This window comes from Rutidosis leptorrhynchoides, chromosome 7, assembly GCF_046630445.1.
Source record: "Rutidosis leptorrhynchoides isolate AG116_Rl617_1_P2 chromosome 7, CSIRO_AGI_Rlap_v1, whole genome shotgun sequence".
Lineage (NCBI taxonomy): Eukaryota > Viridiplantae > Streptophyta > Magnoliopsida > Asterales > Asteraceae > Rutidosis > Rutidosis leptorrhynchoides.
In genome coordinates this window covers 75656136-75675610 of record NC_092339.1, presented here as the reverse complement: position 1 = coordinate 75675610, position 19475 = coordinate 75656136, and the positions used below count along the sequence as shown (strand labels likewise).

Below are 19475 nucleotides of genomic sequence, written 5' to 3'. Positions count from 1 at the left end.
GTTGAAATTTTTACGTTTAAATCTTGTGTTTTTGAGTTTCTTTTTGTTCAAGGGTGTTTTTCTGAGGTTTCTATCGGTTTTGTTTAAGTCTAGAACGTCAAATTTGATCAAGATTGAAGTTTTTGTCGAAAAACCCTAGTTTTATATGCCCAGAATTCGTAAGAACTACCCTCGGCCGATCGTCCTCGACCATCGACCGTTCGTCATGACCCTCGATCGTACATCAGACACAATCGACCGATTGTCTAGCAGTGAACCGGAGGACAGTCTTTCATAACTTAGAACCGTTTGTCTTAACCATCGGTCCGTTCGTCTTTTGTCCATCGGCCGATCGTCCGTTATCATCGGCCGACTGACTCGTCCATCGACCGAAGGTCCTTACACTAAGATTGAGCTACTGAGTTTTCACCATCGGCCGTTAGTCTTAGACCTCCGACCGATTGTCACAGTCCTTCGACCGATCGTCTCGTCCTTCGGCCGATCCACTTTTGAGACAGAATCTTTTAATCGCACTTAAGTATTCTTAATCAATCTTAATCAGCCAAAATGTCTGACACTAATGAACAAATAACAAATGAATACAGCGCGTTAGTAATTGCACCTGGACTACAAAAACTATTACTTAATGAAAGTGAATTTGGATCAGCGAATAAAGTACCTAGACTTGACAACCTTAAGAATTTCTTGGACTGGAAAGTTAGGTTTGTTATTTACTTAAACGGAGTTGACTCTAGACTTTGGGAATGTATTGAGAATCCGTATGTATGGCCATGCGGAGCAGATGGTGAACCCAAAGAAACTTCACAGTTTAGTCCCACAGAGCGTGAAGAGTACAATCTTGAGTGTAGATGTTATGCTCAGCTAACCCAAGCGTTGTCTAAGGAGATTTTTCAGCAATTTAAGAACCAGAACAAAACATCATATACTATCTGGTTGGCTCTTCAATCAGCAACAGAGGGTACAGCTACTTATCGTGCGACTAAGGGTAAGGTTTTGAAGGATGAATGGAGGGTGTTTGCGGCTCTTCCCTCAGAATCTCTAGGACAGACTTTGGAAAGATATCGATTATTGGTTGCAGAGATGGCAGATTATAGGATTGAGGTGCCTGATGAAAAGGCAGTAAGGGTGTTGAAAGATGGTCTTCCAGAAAAGTGGGATCATGAGATTGAAAAGATTCAGAACAGGTACAGCTCATCAGGTCATCCGTTGACACTAACAGCTTTTACGTCGAAGTTGATGGAGAAGGACATTCAAGATGAAGCAAAGAGAAAGAGACTTGGTTCTGTAGCAGCAGCTGCATCGTTTTTAGCTTCGTCTTCTGGTACTCATGCTCCACTACAGACAGCATACATATCATCCAATGCATCACAAATGTCTGCACCATCGTCTCAGTCGGGCTACTTTAATGCTAAATTACAAGCTCAAAATTCTACAATTAAGATGATTGAGGATTCTCCGATTCAACAGACTCAGACTCAGACTCAAACTCCTATGTTTCACACTGAGAATATCAAGAAGAGATCTCGGGAATCTATTCAGGAAGATATGGCATTAGCAGCTATTGTTGTTAACTCATACAACGATATGATTGGTAAACAGGTGCTTAATAGTCATCTTGAAAATAAAGACTATGATCAGATTGATGAGGACGAGCTTGAGAGAATGGATATACTTTACTGTATGGGTAGCATTGTGAGACGTGCTAGAAAGTACTTGAAGAAAACAGGACAAAGATCTTTGAGTTTGAATCGAGATTCTAAGTTTGGTTTTGATATGTCAAAGGTTAGGTGCTTCAATTGTGATGAGCTTGGTCATTTTAAAAAGACTTGCACGAGGCCACCCAAGACTGGTTTTTCTGATCCTTTTCACAATACAACCATTTCAGTTACTCCACAACATGTTATTGTTGAGAAAGAATCTTCGGGGTCTATTCAATCTAAGGCCTTGACGACCACGTATGCTGATGAAGTGTGTGACTGGTCCATCACGGCAGATACACATAAAGCTAATGTTGTGTTTGTGGGTAAAACTGAAGCTGAAATTGAAGAAGAAAGAATTGTTAGGAGAAATGCAGGTTGCACGGGTAAGGATAATCCGAATTGCACATGCTATGTGTGCAAATGTGATGCTAGGTTGAAGAGAGCAGAAGAGCTGATGAAACTTTGCTTCAGGAAGAGGATTAAGGATAGGTTGTATGATAAGTTTTGCAAAGCTCAGGACTTATCAGATTTTGAGTTTACTACTGACTCGTCTGATGAAGAAGAAGGGATGAGTTGTCATGTTGGTACTTGGTTCAGAGAGGAGCTGGAACATTTGCTCAACTGTGATCTTAAGAGTGATGATGAGAAGATTGTTACTGTTCAGAGTCCAGTTTGTGGAGATCAAGGTGAGAGTAGAGGTGGTTATGAGGCTGATTACTCGGATAGTACGAGCTCGGAGTCAGAGTCAGAATCAGATGCAGATTCTCAGGTTGGAAGAAATGACTATGCATTCATGGCTAACATGCCCAGAAATGATAAGGTATGTATTGACTCAGTTTCTAATTGTTCTAAATGTATTGGTTATGAATAGGAAATTGAGAGGCTTGAATGTGTTATCACAAAGCTTAATGAGATATCTGTTACATGTGAGACTTGTCCTAAGCTTAGAGTTGACCTTAAGAATTTAAGTTTGGAGAATCAGACTAATAAAAAGAACTATGATGATGCACTTTTCTACCTTAATAAATAGAAAGACTATGTTGATGTGATTAAGTCTTTAGAAAATCAGGTGGGTCACTTAAAATCAACGGTTATAGATGATGGAAAAGTGATTACTATGTATTTGGGACAGATAGAGACTCTTAAGGCTGAAAGGGATTCATTTAAGTTGAAATACGAGTCTGAAAAAGCTAGGATCCACAATTGGCAGAGGATGTCTTATGTGAAACAGACTTTGAATCCTCCTAAACAGCAAGGTTTAGGTTACAACCAGGTTGCCCCTCCACTTTTAGGTGAGTATATTAACAAACTAGTTGAGAAAAGTAAGGGTCCTGTTGTAGAACTAGAATATGGTAAGCCTAAAGAAGCACCTGTTGAGAGTACTGTTAAGATAGTTGAGTCAAAAAAGCCTTTAGATGTTGTCTATGAAACAGAGTCAGATACTGATATCGACACTGAGAAAGACAGCAAACCATTTGAGCTTGTCACTAAACCAGTTACCATTCTGAAAAATCCAGTTAATGCTAGTAAGATGACTGAGAGTCAAAAGGCTCAGCCTAAGAAAACTGTGACTCCCAAACAGAATAAGAAGAAGAACACCCAGGGAGTGTCACCTAAGTTTTTCAGTAAGGGCAGGATAAATAAATCAGGTCCTAAGATAGAACAATCACCAACAGAGGCAAGTTCCAAATCTGGGAGTGTGTCCAAGTATGTTCCGCCTGGTCGTCGACAGACTATTATACAACAAGTCTCGTCATCCCCTATGACCAGACAACATACTGAACTACCTAGAAGACAGTTTTCACCAATTAGACGCAAAGTGTTTAATTCTCATGATTTTGATAATGTTAACTGCTTTAATTATGGGAGGTTGGGACACAGGGCTATGAATTGCAGACCCATTCGACAGACACCAAGAAGGAAGGTTGATCTTAGTCCAAATCGGTTCTTTAATAGGAGATCACCTTCACCAGTGTTTAATTCTATTTCAGTGCAAACAAATGATAAAAAGGTTTTTCAAACTAATGATTATTATAGAAAACTATTACCGAATAACACAGTTTGGAAACCTAAATCAGATGTTAAGAGTGTTCAACATCCTGAAGGTCCTTCTGGATCTAAAGGACAATGGGTGGAGTTGCCAGTTGTTGGTGTTGATGGGAAACCCACTGCCATTAGGGCATGGGTGGACCTTTCTAACTAATCCTCTTACTTTAATGTGCAGGTCGCCTACAATCCATGCTACAGTACTTGGATTGTTGATAGTGGGGCGTCCAGGCACATGACAGGGAACTTGTCTTTGCTGTCTAATGTGAAAACAGTAGATGGAGGACCAGTTTCTTTTGCAGGTAGTGAAGGAGGATTTATTACTGCTCAGGGTGTTATTTCTAATGAGAACATCAGCTTTGATAAAGTTAATTATGTAGAGCAGATGTCGAACAAATTGCTTTCAGTTTCACAAGTTGCTGACAAAAAGTATTCAATTGATTTTGATGATAAGTTTTGTTATATTTTGAGAAAAGAGTTTGTAATTCTGGAAGACATGATTCTGATGACAGCTCCAAGATGCAAGGATCTCTATATCCATAATATGCGTAAGGCTCGTGTTAAAGCAGCTTCAGGCCATCGGGCCTTTGTTTCTAAAGCTACTGAACAGGAGTTGATTATCTGGTATCTTCTTGGGATATGGGAATCCAAACAAACGGGTGTATAATACTGAGTCCAAGTGTGTGGAAGAACGTTATGAGGTTGATATTCAACGCAATGCTCCACCTCGTGTCAGTAAAGGATTCGCATTGCAGTTTGAATATGATAAGTTATTTGATTCCTTCAATCTTCCGCCAGACGCTACAGATGAAGAAGTTCTGACTCAGATATTGTTTGATTCTCAAAACACTTCTGAAAATGTTATCCCTACTCCAGTGCAGGTTCAGAATCCGGTTTCTAGCTTGCAACCAGGTCCACAGAGTGTTAGAGGTGATTTTGATTCAAATGAGGATGGGGTAGTATATACAGATGAAGATAGTGAGCTTGAAGATGACGAGGAAGTTAGTCGAACACAACTGACTGAGGAACATCTTAATCCTCTATATAATAAACCACCAACTGTAACAGTGACTGAACCGCCAACTGAAGCAGGAGGTGTACGCAGATCCAATCGTGTGATTCTGCCACCTAAACGACTTGATGATTATTATGTGGACTCAAGAGGCATTCCTCACATTAGTATTCCTCTAGGAAAGTCTAATGCATCCTCTACATCTGAAGTTCCAACTACATCAGAGGTTCCCGTGACTAGTATAAGTTCAACAGTAGCGGAAGATGTTCAGACAGAGAGTGCGAATGTGGCAACAGCTTTTTATTCAACATTGAATAAGACAGGAAGAATATTTGTGCATGCTCACTCATGTTATGTGTGTCAAATTGAACCTAAAGATGCTTATGAGGCATTGAAGTTTGACGAGTGGGTTAGTGCAATGCAAGAGGAGCTGTTACAATTCAAACACTTAAAGGTTTGGAAGCTAGTCAATCCACCGCATGGTTGTGTACCCTATGGTCTTCGATGGGTTTTGAAGAACAAGAAGGATGAACAGGGTATCGTTATCAGAAACAAAGCTAGATTGGTGGTAAAGGGATATCAACAGATCCCTGAAATTGACTATGATGAGGTTTTTGCTCCGGTTGCACGACTGGAAGCAATCAGGATTTTCTTGTCTTTTACATCGTTCATGGGGTTTAAAGTTTTTCAGATGGATGTTAAAAGTGCATTTCTGTACGGCGAGATCAATGAAAGAGTGTTTGTTGAACAACCGCCTGGTTTTGAAGATCCGCATTTTCCAGAAAAGGTTTATCGACTAGAAAAGGCACTGTATGGTCTTCACCAAGCTCCTAGAGCATGGTATGCTACGTTGTCCAATTACATGATAGAGAATGGTTTTTGGAGAGGTGTCATTGATCAGACACTTTTCATCAAAAAGAAGGGACAACACCTTATGTTAGTGCAGGTCTATGTTGATGATATTATCTTCGGGTCTACAGATCAGAGTATGGTTGATGAATTTGAGAAGGTTATGCAACGGAAGTTTAAAATGAGTTCCATGGGAACTATAAAGTTTTTCTTAGGTTTGCAGGTAGCTCAAATGGATAAAGGCATCTTCTTGCATCAGACTAAGTATGTTGCTGATATCCTAAAGTGCTTTCAGGCAGATACAGAGAGACCAGCTAAGACTCCGTTGTCGGTTAATCATGGGATCTCACCCGATTGTGAGGGTGCTCCAGTAGATCCTACTTTGTACAGGGCGATCATAGGTTCTCTAATGTATCTTACAGCTTCTCGACCAGATATTATGTTTGCGGTTTACCTGTGTGCTCGTTATCAGGCGAATCCTAATGTTCATCATATGTTCGTGGTTAAGAAGATTCTGAGGTATCTGAAAGATACTCCCAGCTTAAGGTTATGGTATCCGTGTGAGGATGGTTTTGATCTCACAGCATACAGTGATTCAGACTATGGAGGATGTAAGAAAGATTTTAAGTCAACATCAGGAGGTTGTCAGTTTCTGGGAAGTAAACTAGTTACATGGCAGTGTAAGAAGCAGACGGCGGTGGCTCAGTCTACGTGTGAAGCATAATATATTGCCGCAGCCAGCTGTACATCGCAGGTCATCTGGATCCAACAGCAACTACGTGACTACGGTTTGCAAATTTCTAACACTCCTATTTATGTGGATAATACTGCGGCCACATCTGTTACTAAGAATCCCGTAAATCATTCTAAAACGAAACATATAGGGATTAAATACCATTTCATTAGAGATTGCTATGAGAAAAAGTTGATAGATGTAGTGCAAATAGACACTACAGCCCAAAGGGCTGATCTCTTCACAAAAGCTTTTGATAAACCACGCTTTGAATTCTGTTAAAAGAGATTGGTATTAAGTTGTTTAAAGATGTGGTTCCTGAAACTGAGGTTCCTGACACAGAGGAACCTAAGCCTAAGACTGAGTTGTGAATTGTTAAGAAACTGCTTGTAGAGTATGTATAGTTTTGCATGGTAGTTTGTAGATCATTTGCATGTTTACTTTTCATTTGAATGATAGATTAGTTTTTTCCTGATATTTCTGCATGTTTGCTTATGTTTTTAGATAAATTTATGCTTTTGTACAGAGAAAATCAAAAAGCCATAAAAATTAAAAAACAGAAAAACATATAAAAATTGAAAAATGGAAAATCCATAAAAATTTGAAAAACCTGAAAATGAGTTGCTTGTTATGTTTGTAGGAAGTGATCGCAATACTGAACTGACATGTAAGTTATGAAATAAAAGTAATATAGAATGATTGATAATGTGTTAGTAGACTTTATTGGCCTAATTCTAGATAGAGATGATCACACGAACAAAGCGTAAATATCATGACAAGGAAATCATGGAAAGGTTTACAGCGGTTGAGGGTAGTCACCTACTTATCACTGAATATGTACTGAGAAATGGTTGTTCAGAAACTCAACAGACGGTTGAGGCCTCCCCTACTACGATTTATACTCGGTAGCAAAAGGATAATTTTGTGAGTCCCCAAGGTGAGCATACTTTGTCTAGGATGCATACTTGTTTCTATTTACCTTTATTACTTGGACCAAAATCCAACAACGTACATATCGGATACCCAAAGGGAGGTGTTTTCTCTTGAAGGGTTGAGAAGTGCAGTCTTATATCACAGACATAGAATGATGTGTATATTGCAATGTCATCGGGTTCTAGATTTCAATATCAGAAGATTGGTTTTCCGTGCAGTTACTACTAACGTCAAAGACAGTAGTGCATCATCATCATGTATAGTTGTATTTACTTATTTATTTTGTTTGTTTTATTTATGGAGAAAAGGCAACATCAGAAAATCCAAAAAAAAAAAAAAAAAAATTTGCAAGTTATGGTTTGTTTATGTTTATTCATTTAAGGTTGTAAATAATTTGATGCGCCACCTAGCTGCAAGAGAATCATGGATCAAGAATTGAACAAACCTTCAGAGATTCCTCGGTTTTCTATGACTGCGACAACATATATTCCAATCGGAGACTTATTATGAACATTTTAGTTATCTACATCCGAGGGGGAGAATTTATCAGATCATCAGATATAGAGAAATTAAATCATTCAGTTCAACTTACATTTGGTGATCTGTACTTCTTTTGTCTGTGGTATGGGATTGTGCCTATTGACCTGGATAGAGAGAATATCTTCTGGAGGATATCTTAGCGTTCCATCACTCAAATATATATATCACTACCATCCATCCAACATCATACATCATAGGATTTTCGTTTAAGTATGGGGTTTATAGCGGCCGATATGCGTCTTTTCAAAGTATGCAATAAATTTGAGATTCACAAGGTTATCTGAAACGAAAAGTGTAAGTTTAAGGTAGAAGCTCATGGCTGACAGGGTTGCTAGAAACATCGTGAGATGGTTCTGTTCAATCAAATTGAAAGTACATTGATGTGATAAGAGGACAGCGTCAACATGTTGTGCTCAATTGTTCTACCTGAAACATCGTGCGATCTCAAATGAGGACTGACTTCGTGATCAAAGTCTAACATTGAAAAGTGTTAAGGTAATTAATATAACGTGATCACCGAAGTCTGGGGTGAAAGTTGATAAATGTTTACTGATATATTTGAAAGTTGTTCTGTATATGCTTTATCAAATAAGTTAATGAACTGTGAAAAACATGTCAATGTAGTTCAGTTCTGATCCCCGAATCAAAAGATTTAATCAATTTGATATATCAAATCACAAAAAGATGTGCTATACTCCTTGAAGTGTGATTCATGATAAGCAGTTTTTCTTGTTCTTATGTGGATAACATCATGCATTTGTTAATGGTAATGTTTAATGAAACTGATGTTAGAAGTTAATTCACTACAGATATAAAAGGTTAAATGTTACTGATTACGTCTGTTATAATATTGCTAATCATGACACACTGGGTCTTGTACAGTTATTTGCTTTGTGTATTTGCATGAGCATGCATATATGAGATAGTTTGCATTTATAGATTAGTTGCATGAGCATTTCTGTTTATGGTTTAAGCCAAACAACTCAGTTCTCGGAAAGGTTTACTGTGAAAGGAATCCAATATTTTTCATTAAATTTGAAAACAAGTTGTTTAGAGCTTAAAGGAACAAAGCGTGTTTGATTTATACTGTGGAGATCAGTCCCAGGGGGAGTAAATGTGATAAAAGAAGTATTGTTTGAATATGAAAAGGGTTAAGTTTTAAAGTTTTTCAAAAGCCCAGACCACCGGCCGACTGTAATTACATCCGGCCGATTGTCAAAGACACTCGGCCGAGTGTCAAGACCCTCGGGCCAAAGGTTTAGACCATCGGCCGATGATCTCTGACAGGGTATAAAAAGACCCTGAGTCAAATGGGTCAGTCACTTTGTGCACTTGTGATTGATTTTACCCTAATTTTCAAGTTGAAAGGAAAAGAGTTTTTGTCCGTGTGTTTTACTCACCTTTTTACTGTGATTCTAGCGCCACAAACGAGGTAATCTAACTCAATTTCGTCTAGTTTAATTCTTTAATTTTGTGTTCGAAGTTAGATTTTTCAATCGATTGATTTTTGCTCGTTATCTGATGAAATAGTTGATATAATTGTGTTAATCGACCTATTTAGCATCTATTGTGACCAAAATCCAAACCAGAAACCACAGATTGATCGAATTAGGGTTTTTATTCAAACAGATCTGATGAACTACCTCCGGCTGATGGTCTTTGACCATCGACCGATGGTGTATCACACTCGGCCGGATGACACTTCACTCGGCCGTAGGTCCTAAATTGATCGGTTTGTAGATGTGCTTTAGACCAACTGCCGTAGGTCTAGACCATCGGACCGATGGTCCAGTCCATCGACCGATGGTCACTTGATTGAACCGATGGTAGATTTTTATATTGAATTTAATTGAATTTTTGGTCTCTGGTATTTGCTGTTATGTCTCTCTAATGCTAGTGCTTGTAGTATGTATTAGGATGTCAGGTAGATCCTTTGTTGGGCGATGGATGTTTAACATTGACCGTAGGAGAATTCTAGCTAGAGGATGACCCATCTTAGTGGAACAAAAGGTCATTGCTACTCGACAGACCTATAGTCTTTGGGAACAAATTGGATGTCAAGCATTTTTAGACATTGGAGATTACTTTTGTCCTGAATTAATGTGGGAATTTTATGCCAATGTTGCCTTAGAAGATGGTAAGAAGAAGTTTGTGCACTCAGGCCTATTTGACCATCAGTTTAAGTGGACTATGGAGGAATTTTCAAACCTATTGAATGTCCCGTACACTGGGGTTAAAATTTTGTATCCTAGCAAAGATATTCGAAAGATTCCCAACAGATTCAGACTATCTGACATAGTTGCAAGGTTATGCAAGCCAGGGAAAGTAGTTAATGCAGGTAGGGTTGAAATTAGTGATGACGAGGTATTACAACAACATGAGATACACTTGAGAATCATCAAAAGGAATGTGACCTTTAGGAAAGAAGGAGATAATTTGTTGTCTGGTACTGAAGCTATGCCTTTGTATTGCCTGCTAGAAGGTATTCAAGTGAATATGGGCCATTTTCTCATTCATGTGATGAAAGATTTTCTTGAGATGGAAGAACCATTTCCATACGCAGCTTTACTATATACCTTGTTTGAGAAACTTGGTGTAATTCAACATGAGGAAAAGCTAGTGCCAGAGGATTCCATTATGGGATGAATGATTCTGAATTTATGGTTATGTGTTTGTTTATTTTCAGCTTGTTATGTAATTTGATAATGCTAGCTTGTTAGCATTAATACACTATTCTATGTCTGTATTAATTCTACTTCGGACATGTAATCGTGTAACTGAGATCCTGATCAATTAGTCTTTATAATGTAATATCTTCTGTGATGATCATTCTGTGATATTGTCTTTGTGATGCTGATTTGAATTGTGTTTGCAGTTATTTTCATAATGTCAGGTGTTCAAGCTGATCCAGAAAACATTGCACATGAATCCGATACTGAGTCATCGGGAGGTCCATTTTCTATTGATCTTCCAGGATTGAAAGCTAACAGTGGCTCTAATCTCACTGCATGTCTAAATGAGAAAGGTCCTGATGCTGGTAAGTACAAGGGGGTAATTGAGTTTCTGAAACGTTCAAGAGTATTTGCAGCTATCTCTATGCCGTGTACAGCATATTACTCACATCAGAGAGAGTTCTGGGAACGTGCAAGAGTTGAGACTGTAGATGACAGGAAGGTAATTATAAGTACTGTTTGTGGTCAGGAGATTCAGATTTCTGAAGATACAATTCGAAACACTTTCTTGTTTGAGGACGATGAGAATATGCCGAAGAAGTTGTCAAAGACAAAGATTACTGGATGTGTATTAAGATGCAAGTATTCTGGTGATATTACGAGAGCAACGATTAAGAGAAGTGGATTCACACCACCGTATAGATATTTGTCACTTGTTGTGCTGAGGTGTTTAAGTCCGTTGCAAGGAGGGTTTGATGAACTGAGCGAGATCTATCAAGGAATGTTTGCTGCTTTGGTTTTGAAGGCTGATTTCAATTTCTCAGGAGTTATCTTTGATCTACTGATGGAGAATGTGACGAGCAAGTCATATCTGATTTATCCAAGGTTCCTACAAATTATGATCAACCAGCAAACTGTTGATTTGCCAAGATTGAGGAAAGATGCCATTGATTTGAAACACATGACAGATCTTACGTTCAACCGATTGAATCAGATGAAAAGTGCTAGTGATGGCAAGCTGGTGTGTCATCTTGCTCGAGAGTATTATCGGTGTCCACCAGGAAAGAAGTGGAGAAACGATAACAGTTTATCTGATCGAGAGCCTGATTTTGAGGTAGCTAACAGTGATGAAGAAGTTGATCAACCTGTGAATACTCAAGCTGCAGGTGGTTCAGGTACAGAAGGTTTAGTTGATGAGATTGGTGATATTAATCTTGATGTTGGTGAAGAAGCCACAAGGGGATCAAAAAGAAGAATGGTTGAAGATGAGAGTTCTCAGGTTTCAACTAAGCTAAAATTGAAAAGAAGGTTCAAGTTGGTTTATAAAGATGTTGGTAGATCTGCTGCTGGTGCTACCCAAGGAACACCACACGCTCAGACTCAAGGAAAACAAACTTCACAACAACAACGTCTTTCAACGCAACAGTCACCACCCGTGGTTCAACAGGTTTCTCAAGAGACGGTTTCTACTCCAATTCCTAATGCTCCACCGCGTACAGGGGCAGAAGGAGGTGTTAGCTCACCTACTCTTCAGAATTTGAATGATTTATATGTTCAAGAGATGGCTGACAACTTGAGGTTGAGAAAGGAAATGGATGAGAAGGTTGAGAATTTAAAGGAAGAGAACCGTGTGAAGTCCGAGGACGTTACTCGGTTAAGTATGCAAGTTGAATTGCTTCAAAAGAAGGTTGGTGATCAGTCGTTGTTATTGACTGATACGAAAAGAGAGGCTTCTCAAGCTAGGAAGTTGGCTGAATCTGCTCTAGCAAAGGTTACAGCTTGGGAAGAAAATTTTGATTTGATTGAATTGCCTGAGGGAGAGACTGATAATCAAATGGTGGAGGCACCTGGTTCCTCCAAAGCTACAGCACTGTCAGTAATTCCTCTTAAAATTGATTATAGTTTTAGTGATTTCTTTTCTAAACAGGATGAGCTCAAGCATTCTGTTGTTTATGATGATTTAGAAGAGGGAGAGATTCCTCACAACTTCACTAGAGCTGAGCTGGACGAAATGGTGCATCTAGAGCAAGAAGAAGCTAAAGTTGCTGACGCACAGTCCGATGATCCTCCATCAGAGGATGATTCTTTTGGGCCTGAGATTTCTGAAGATCTTGATGATCGGGATGTTGATGATTTAGTTGAGGATGTTACTCATGAAGATTTTCCTACATATCAAAATGATGAGAATGAGGATCTTCCGGGTTTTGAGGAGTTATTTAGAACTGATGATGAGATTTTGAATAGAATGTGTAAAGAGAAGGAAAGGACAGAGGTTTTGCCTGAAGGTTTCTTGCCTGTTAAGTATAATGATGAAGTTGTCGAGAAGTTAGAAGCTGATTGGCGTGATATATTGAGAATCAGAAAGTACTGTGAGAAACCGAAGCTTGAGCCAAAGTATTTGAAGATGATTAATTTGAGAAAGAGTGCGAAAGGAAGAATTCTTGCCTGGGCGTACATTGAAGAATTCAACATGTTTGCGATTAAGAGAGAGTTTGGTGTTGATTATTGATAGTGCTCCAAATGAATATATATTTTGTAGCAATATCCTCCCAATATGTAAATTATTTAGTTGTAATTGTCCTATTTTAAGTTGTAATCGTTTATATTAAATAAGTGCGAAGACAAAAGGCGAAAACGAAGAATTGAAGACGCAAATGTCCAAAAAGCTCAAATGTACAAAATACAATCCAAGTGGTTCAATTTAATGATGAGAAACGTCTAAAATTGACAAGAGTACAAGTTACGAAACGAAAAGCATGAAGATTAAAGAATTGGAGAAAAAGTGCCACTAAAGCCATAGTGCACTCAAAAGTGCCACTAAAAAGTGAGTAAAAGACTCGCACGGATTTTGGAAGTTAAGGAAAATAATTTTTGTGCAAAGTTACAAATCGCGAAATGCAAAGTACAAGATATTAAATTATACGAAAGGACGTTCGAAAATCCGGAACCGGTACCCGAGCCAACTATCAACGCGCGACGCAACGGACCAAAAATTATGAGTCTACTATGCACAAGAATATAATATAATATATATATAATATAATTATATATATTATATATATATTATATATATTTATATATTATGTCGACAAAGAAGAAAACAAGCAAATGTGGCTGGATCCAGCTGGCCATGCGATCGCATGGCCTGGAAGGCAAAAGCCATGCGATCGCATGGGGCCAAAATCCTGGCCACATCTATAAATAACCAACGAATTCGACGAGTAAAAGAAATATATATATATATATATATATATATATATATATATATATATATATATATATATATATATATATATATATATATATATATATATATATATATATCATACTCCTCTGTAATAATAATAAAAAATATATATATATATATATATATATAATATATAGTATAGGGTAGTTTTATATTAGTTAGTTTGGGTCATGTAAAGGTTATTTTACGGGTTTTAAAGTCGAAGCTCTGTCCGTGTAACACTACGCGATAAATAATCAATGTAAGCTATGTTCTCCTTTTTAAATTGATGTCTCTTACTTAAGTTATTATTATGCTTATTTAAGACGAAGTAATCATGATGTTGGGCTAAAAATATTAAAATTGGGTAATTGGATTTTGTACCATAATTGGGGTTTGGACAAAAGAACGACACTTGTGAAAATTAGACTATGGGCTATTAATGGGCTTTATATTTGTTTAACTAAATGATAGTTTATTAATTTTAATATAAAGATTTACAATTGGACGTACCTATAAATAACCATATACACTCAAATCGGACACGATGGGCGGGGTATTTATATGTACGAATAATAGTTCATTTAACCGGACACGGGAATGGATTAATAGCCACTAGAATTATTAAAACATGGGTGAAATTATGTACAAGGACACTTGGCATAATTGATAACAAAGTATTAAAACCTTGGGTTACACTCAGTCGATATCCTGGTGTAATTATTAAACAAAGTATTAAGACCTTGTTACAGTTTAAGTCCCCAATTAGTTGAAATATTTGACTTCGGGTATAAGGATAATTTGACGAGGACACTCGCACTTTATATTTATGACTGATGGACTGTTATGGACAAAAACCAGACGGACATATTGAATAATCCAGGACAAAGAACAATTAACCCATGGGAATAAAATAAAATCAACACGTCAAACATCATGATTACGGAAGTTTAAATAAGCATAATTCCTTTATTTTCATATTTAATTGCACTTCTAATTATCACATTTTTAATTATCGCAATTTTATTTCATCGCACTTTTATTTATTGCAATTTCATTATCGTTATTTATGTTACGCTTTAAATTAAGTCTTTTATTTATTTAATATTTTACATTAGGTTTTAACTGCGACTAAAGTTTTAAAATCGACAAACCGGTCATTAAACGGTAAACCCTCTTTTATATATTATTATATATAATTATAAATATTTTGTACAAATATAGTTAATTAAAATATAGTGTACAATAAGCCCGCTCCCTGTGGAACGAACCGGACTTACTAAAAACTATACTACTCTACGATTAGGTACACTGCCTATAGTGTTGTAGCAAGGTTTAGGTATATCCCATCTGTAAATAAAATAATAAAACTTGTATAATATTTTGCAATAAAAATAATAGTATTTCGTATCCCTCCGCTAGCACATCAATTACATTAAACATGGTCACGAATTCAAATCACTGCCGTATTTTGAGCTAACGCAGATTGCCAGGTTAAGAATGTTATATTGTGGATTTGGTGATCGATCTTCGTTGCTGGTGAAGAAGATTCGAATTGCTTTTAATTCAAAGAATTGGGAAGGTTTTAGACCACAATTTCCTAGGATTAGTTTCAAAGTTAATCCTAGAACTGGTGAATCTCGAAGGATTATGAAGTATAAGCGAGCAAAGACTATGAAGAAGGTACCTTTAAGGAAGTTGCCGCAGAATTGGAGTCAGAGATTCAGATGGTGGTATTATGATGATCGTTCTGAAGAAGCTGTGATTGTTTTGGATAAGCTGAAAGAAGATGATATTGATTGCATTCGTGTGTTGGATCCGATTTGGTTAAGAAACTGTACCGAGGCTGATATTTTCACATTGTATTACAACCGTATGCTCTATCGTCGTGAGAACAGGGTACAGGCTGAACAGTATGTGAAAGTAGCTAAGCTGTGCTACTTGAACAACATGGTAATCGATCCGTACGAATGAAGTAAATGATGACTGAAGATTTTTGAAATAGAACTAGGTCTTAGGGGGAGTTTGTTGGTGCATAATCCGGAGTTCTATTATGTAATAAGTTCTATTAGTTTTGTATTTCGTATTTCAGTCATGTATGAACATCGTCATTAATACTTTGTATTTGAATTGCTTAGTATAATGTCGTGAAATGGTTAAGAGCAGTTGGTTGGCTGCTCAGACCATCGACCGATGGTAGGGACCATCGGTCGAGGGACTCTCACCATCGGCCGTAGGTCACAGACCACCGGCCGATGGTCACTGAAGATATATATATATATACGGGTTTTGTGGTTCATTGCAAGGTTACACACCACAAACCCTTTAGCCGTCGTATCATTCTGTGTTTATCGTCCCAGACTAATCCCAACCGAATACAAGGCTCTAGGCATCGATTATATCAACTATTTGTTGGTTAGATTGATCCCGATAGTTAATTAAGTATTCGACTCGCCCTAGTTATCGTTTCCGCCGTTAATCTAGGTTAATACGTTTGATCTAAGGTCCATAGTTCATCTACAGACTTCAAGTGCCATTTTTGCTCTTGAAAGAATCAAGTGGTGAATGATGCTAAATTTAGCAAGTATATAGATCCTTTCAAATAAAAACAAGGGTTAACAATTAAGTGTTAGTCAGATGTTGATTATATCAGATTGAATATGATATATCACCACACAAATCCCAAGTTACTTAAATATGGATCAGGCAGAGTCTTTTAATCTTCACTTCTTCGGATGCCTTCATATAATCATAATCATATTTTTTATATATCAACATTACTATAAGTAATAAATATAAAGTTCACACAAACAATATAAAGTTATAATGGAAGTATAGAGCACAGTACTTGCATTCAAAAAACAATACTACTACTAAATTCTTGAAAGCCATGAGTTGCGATCCTCAGACCTTCCCAATATATGACTGAAGTAAAACTGCAAAACGGATTGCCACCTCAGCGTAGCGTTAACAATTTTATTGATATACTGAACAAAGACTGAACATTGTCATCCGATGACTGAAACTAAACTTTTCTGGACATCACACTTACCGGTTACCAATACTACTTTTATTATACACACAAAACAAAAACATAAAAAGCTGGTCCACCAATCACCATTGTTTGTCTTCCTCCGTCTTTGCATGAAAACTTCCTCCCAAAGACGAGGTGAAGACATGCTCGTGCCATTGGTAGACTGATGAAAGATGGATGGAAGACTATAACAGATTTATAGGCTCTGCGAACTTATATACGAGAGAGAAGATCCACGATACGAGGACGAGGCCTATATTTAGCGACCAATGGTTGAGCTTTTGGCATCGTGAGACCGGCCCCTTCAGTCATGTCAACTTTCTCGACACCAATTCTCTCCCACTCGAAACACTGAACAAGTGTCCCTAACGTTAACCCAATCATTCGCATAGCCAAACCTTCTCCAGGACATCCTCTTCGGCCCGACCCAAATGGCATGAACTTAAATCCATCTCTCTGACCTTCAAAACCAATAAACCTCTCAGGCATAAATCTTTCGGGCTCGTTCCATAACTTTGGGTCATTTTGAATAGCCCAAAGGTTCACTAAAAGCATAGTTCCTGATGGAACTTTAAAACCACCTACATTGCATTCTTTTGTTGATTCATGTGGTGGAATGAGTGCTCCAACTGGACACATACGAAGCGTTTCGTTTATCACTCCATGAAGATATGGAAGATTAGAGAGATCAGAATCGTTTACGAGTCTTGATGGACCCACTTTGCTGTCAATTTCGCCCGAAAGCTTTTTGAGAGAATCGGGATGGTTAAGTAAAAGCGATAAAGCCCATTCCAACGTTCCTGCTGAAGTATCGGTTCCCGTTGATATTAAAACCTTCACATTCAAGATAGACAAGATTTAGTCAACTAATGTGTTGTTTGTTTTTTAAGATATTATTGTCTCTGCGGATCATGTCTGTAAATAAATAAGATGTTGTCTAAAGGTTTGTATGCTAAATAGTAAAAATTATTTGTTTTTCTGTCTGCAAAATAATTTAATCTTGTCTGCAGCACTTATAAGCGAATTTCGATGTCTGCGAGTTTGTAGACAGATAAGACATTATTTTATCTTATGTCTTCAGAAAAACAAACCGTCTGCACTAAAAACATCTGCGAGCGCATGGACATAAGACATAATAAAATTTGCAGAATGAAAAACAAATAACACCCAACTGTATAAGGGGTTACATATTCATCTCTTTATGTCAAAATGGGTTGATGTTGGTTTCATTTCACCAATTCATGTAATTTTAATGGATATGATTACAAAAAATGATCATTATTTCTACAATAGGCTTGATAAACTTTTTTTTTGAGAAAAGACAAAAATGGTACCCAACTCGGCAAAAACCTGACCGAAAGCTTTATGACATGTTACAAAGCAACCCGTTTTACCAACTATACTAAAAACATAGTTCCCACGATGTTAGCCTAGTGGTTGGGACATGCAGCATAAAGCGGAGGTCATGTGTTCAATCCCAGCCCCATGTCCCTTTAATCATGGGTTGCCTCACGTATTGGCCGTGGGACCAGTCGGAGTGGGGCTGCCAAAGGGTCATTTTTACCCTATTTTATAACAAAAACATACAAAGCAAACTGATCGGTTCAAGAGATACGAAAGAAAACTTACTAATATCAAGCCTTTGATGATTTCATCTGTATAAGATTCGGGCTCGATTTCTTGGAGGGATAAAAGTACATCAATGATAGTCTTACTCGCATCAGGCGAAGAATGACTAGTTGTTCTATGCAATTTGATCAAGTCTTGAGCAGCAGAATCCCGCTTTCGTTTTAGTTTTTCCATCTCCTTTTCCATCGAGTTCAACCCAATCCATCTAACCATCGGTACAAAATCTCCGATATTCGATGCACCACTCAACCGAAAATCATCTTCCACCAATTCCTTGAACTTTCTTGCCTCCGGTGCTTCCTTTCTTCCCGTAATCATCCTCATAATCATATTCAACGAGAGCTTAAATAAGCTCGACTTCATATCAACTACCTTGAATTGACCCTCTCGAGACCGACAATTCATGCTAGAAATAAAAGAACGAATCTCCTCATAACGAATATTAGTAAACGTTTGAATACGATTATTCGACAAAATTTCAAGTATCACAATCTTTCTCAAATTTCGCCAATAGGGTCCATACGGGGCCCAAGGAAGAGTTGTGAAATTGTAACCAAGATGCTTCCCAGCAGTCAACTTAGGACGGTTTGCAAAAACTTGATCGTTGGCCGTAAAACAGTCCTCGGCTGCAGAAGGAGACGAGACAAGAAGCACCGGGCGAAGACCAAATTCAAGAAACACAACTGGCCCATATTTACTTGAAATTTTGACTAGGGTCCGGTGCATCGGATTCTTTACAAGATACAAATGGCCAATTATGGGTATAGAGAAAAAAGGTCTAGGTGGGAATTTTCGAAGCTTATGAATGAAATGTTTGGTGATCATGTATATGATAATCGGAAACACGATGATGTAGGCCAAGTTCTCCATGGAAATAGAAAGTAAACAAGTTTAGAGGTATTAAGTTAAGAATCACAAGATGGTATCAAGTATATATATAGTCGAGAAAATGTATATATACATGCTAAAACTCAGACAATGTAATCGTTGTATACAAGAACAAAATTGGTCAATGTAACGTGATAAAAGATGTGTGTATAGTAGATTCTTGTAGCAGGCTAACTGAATTTTATAACATATTTAACTTTATTATTTTAAGAT

At 37.6% G+C, this 19475-nt stretch overlaps 1 protein-coding gene across 1 annotated transcript; it reads right to left on the bottom strand.

Moving 5' to 3' along the window:
* Window positions 1-16958: 16958 nt before the first annotated feature.
* LOC139856880 (cytochrome P450 81Q32-like) lies at window positions 16959-19244 on the bottom strand. The gene is made up of 2 exons (XM_071845596.1): window positions 18375-19244; window positions 16959-17579 (listed from the first exon to the last, which is right to left on the bottom strand). Exons 1-2 carry the CDS (start codon window positions 19242-19244, stop codon window positions 16959-16961), a joined length of 1491 nt encoding a protein of 496 aa, XP_071701697.1.
* Window positions 19245-19475: the final 231 nt, after the last annotated feature.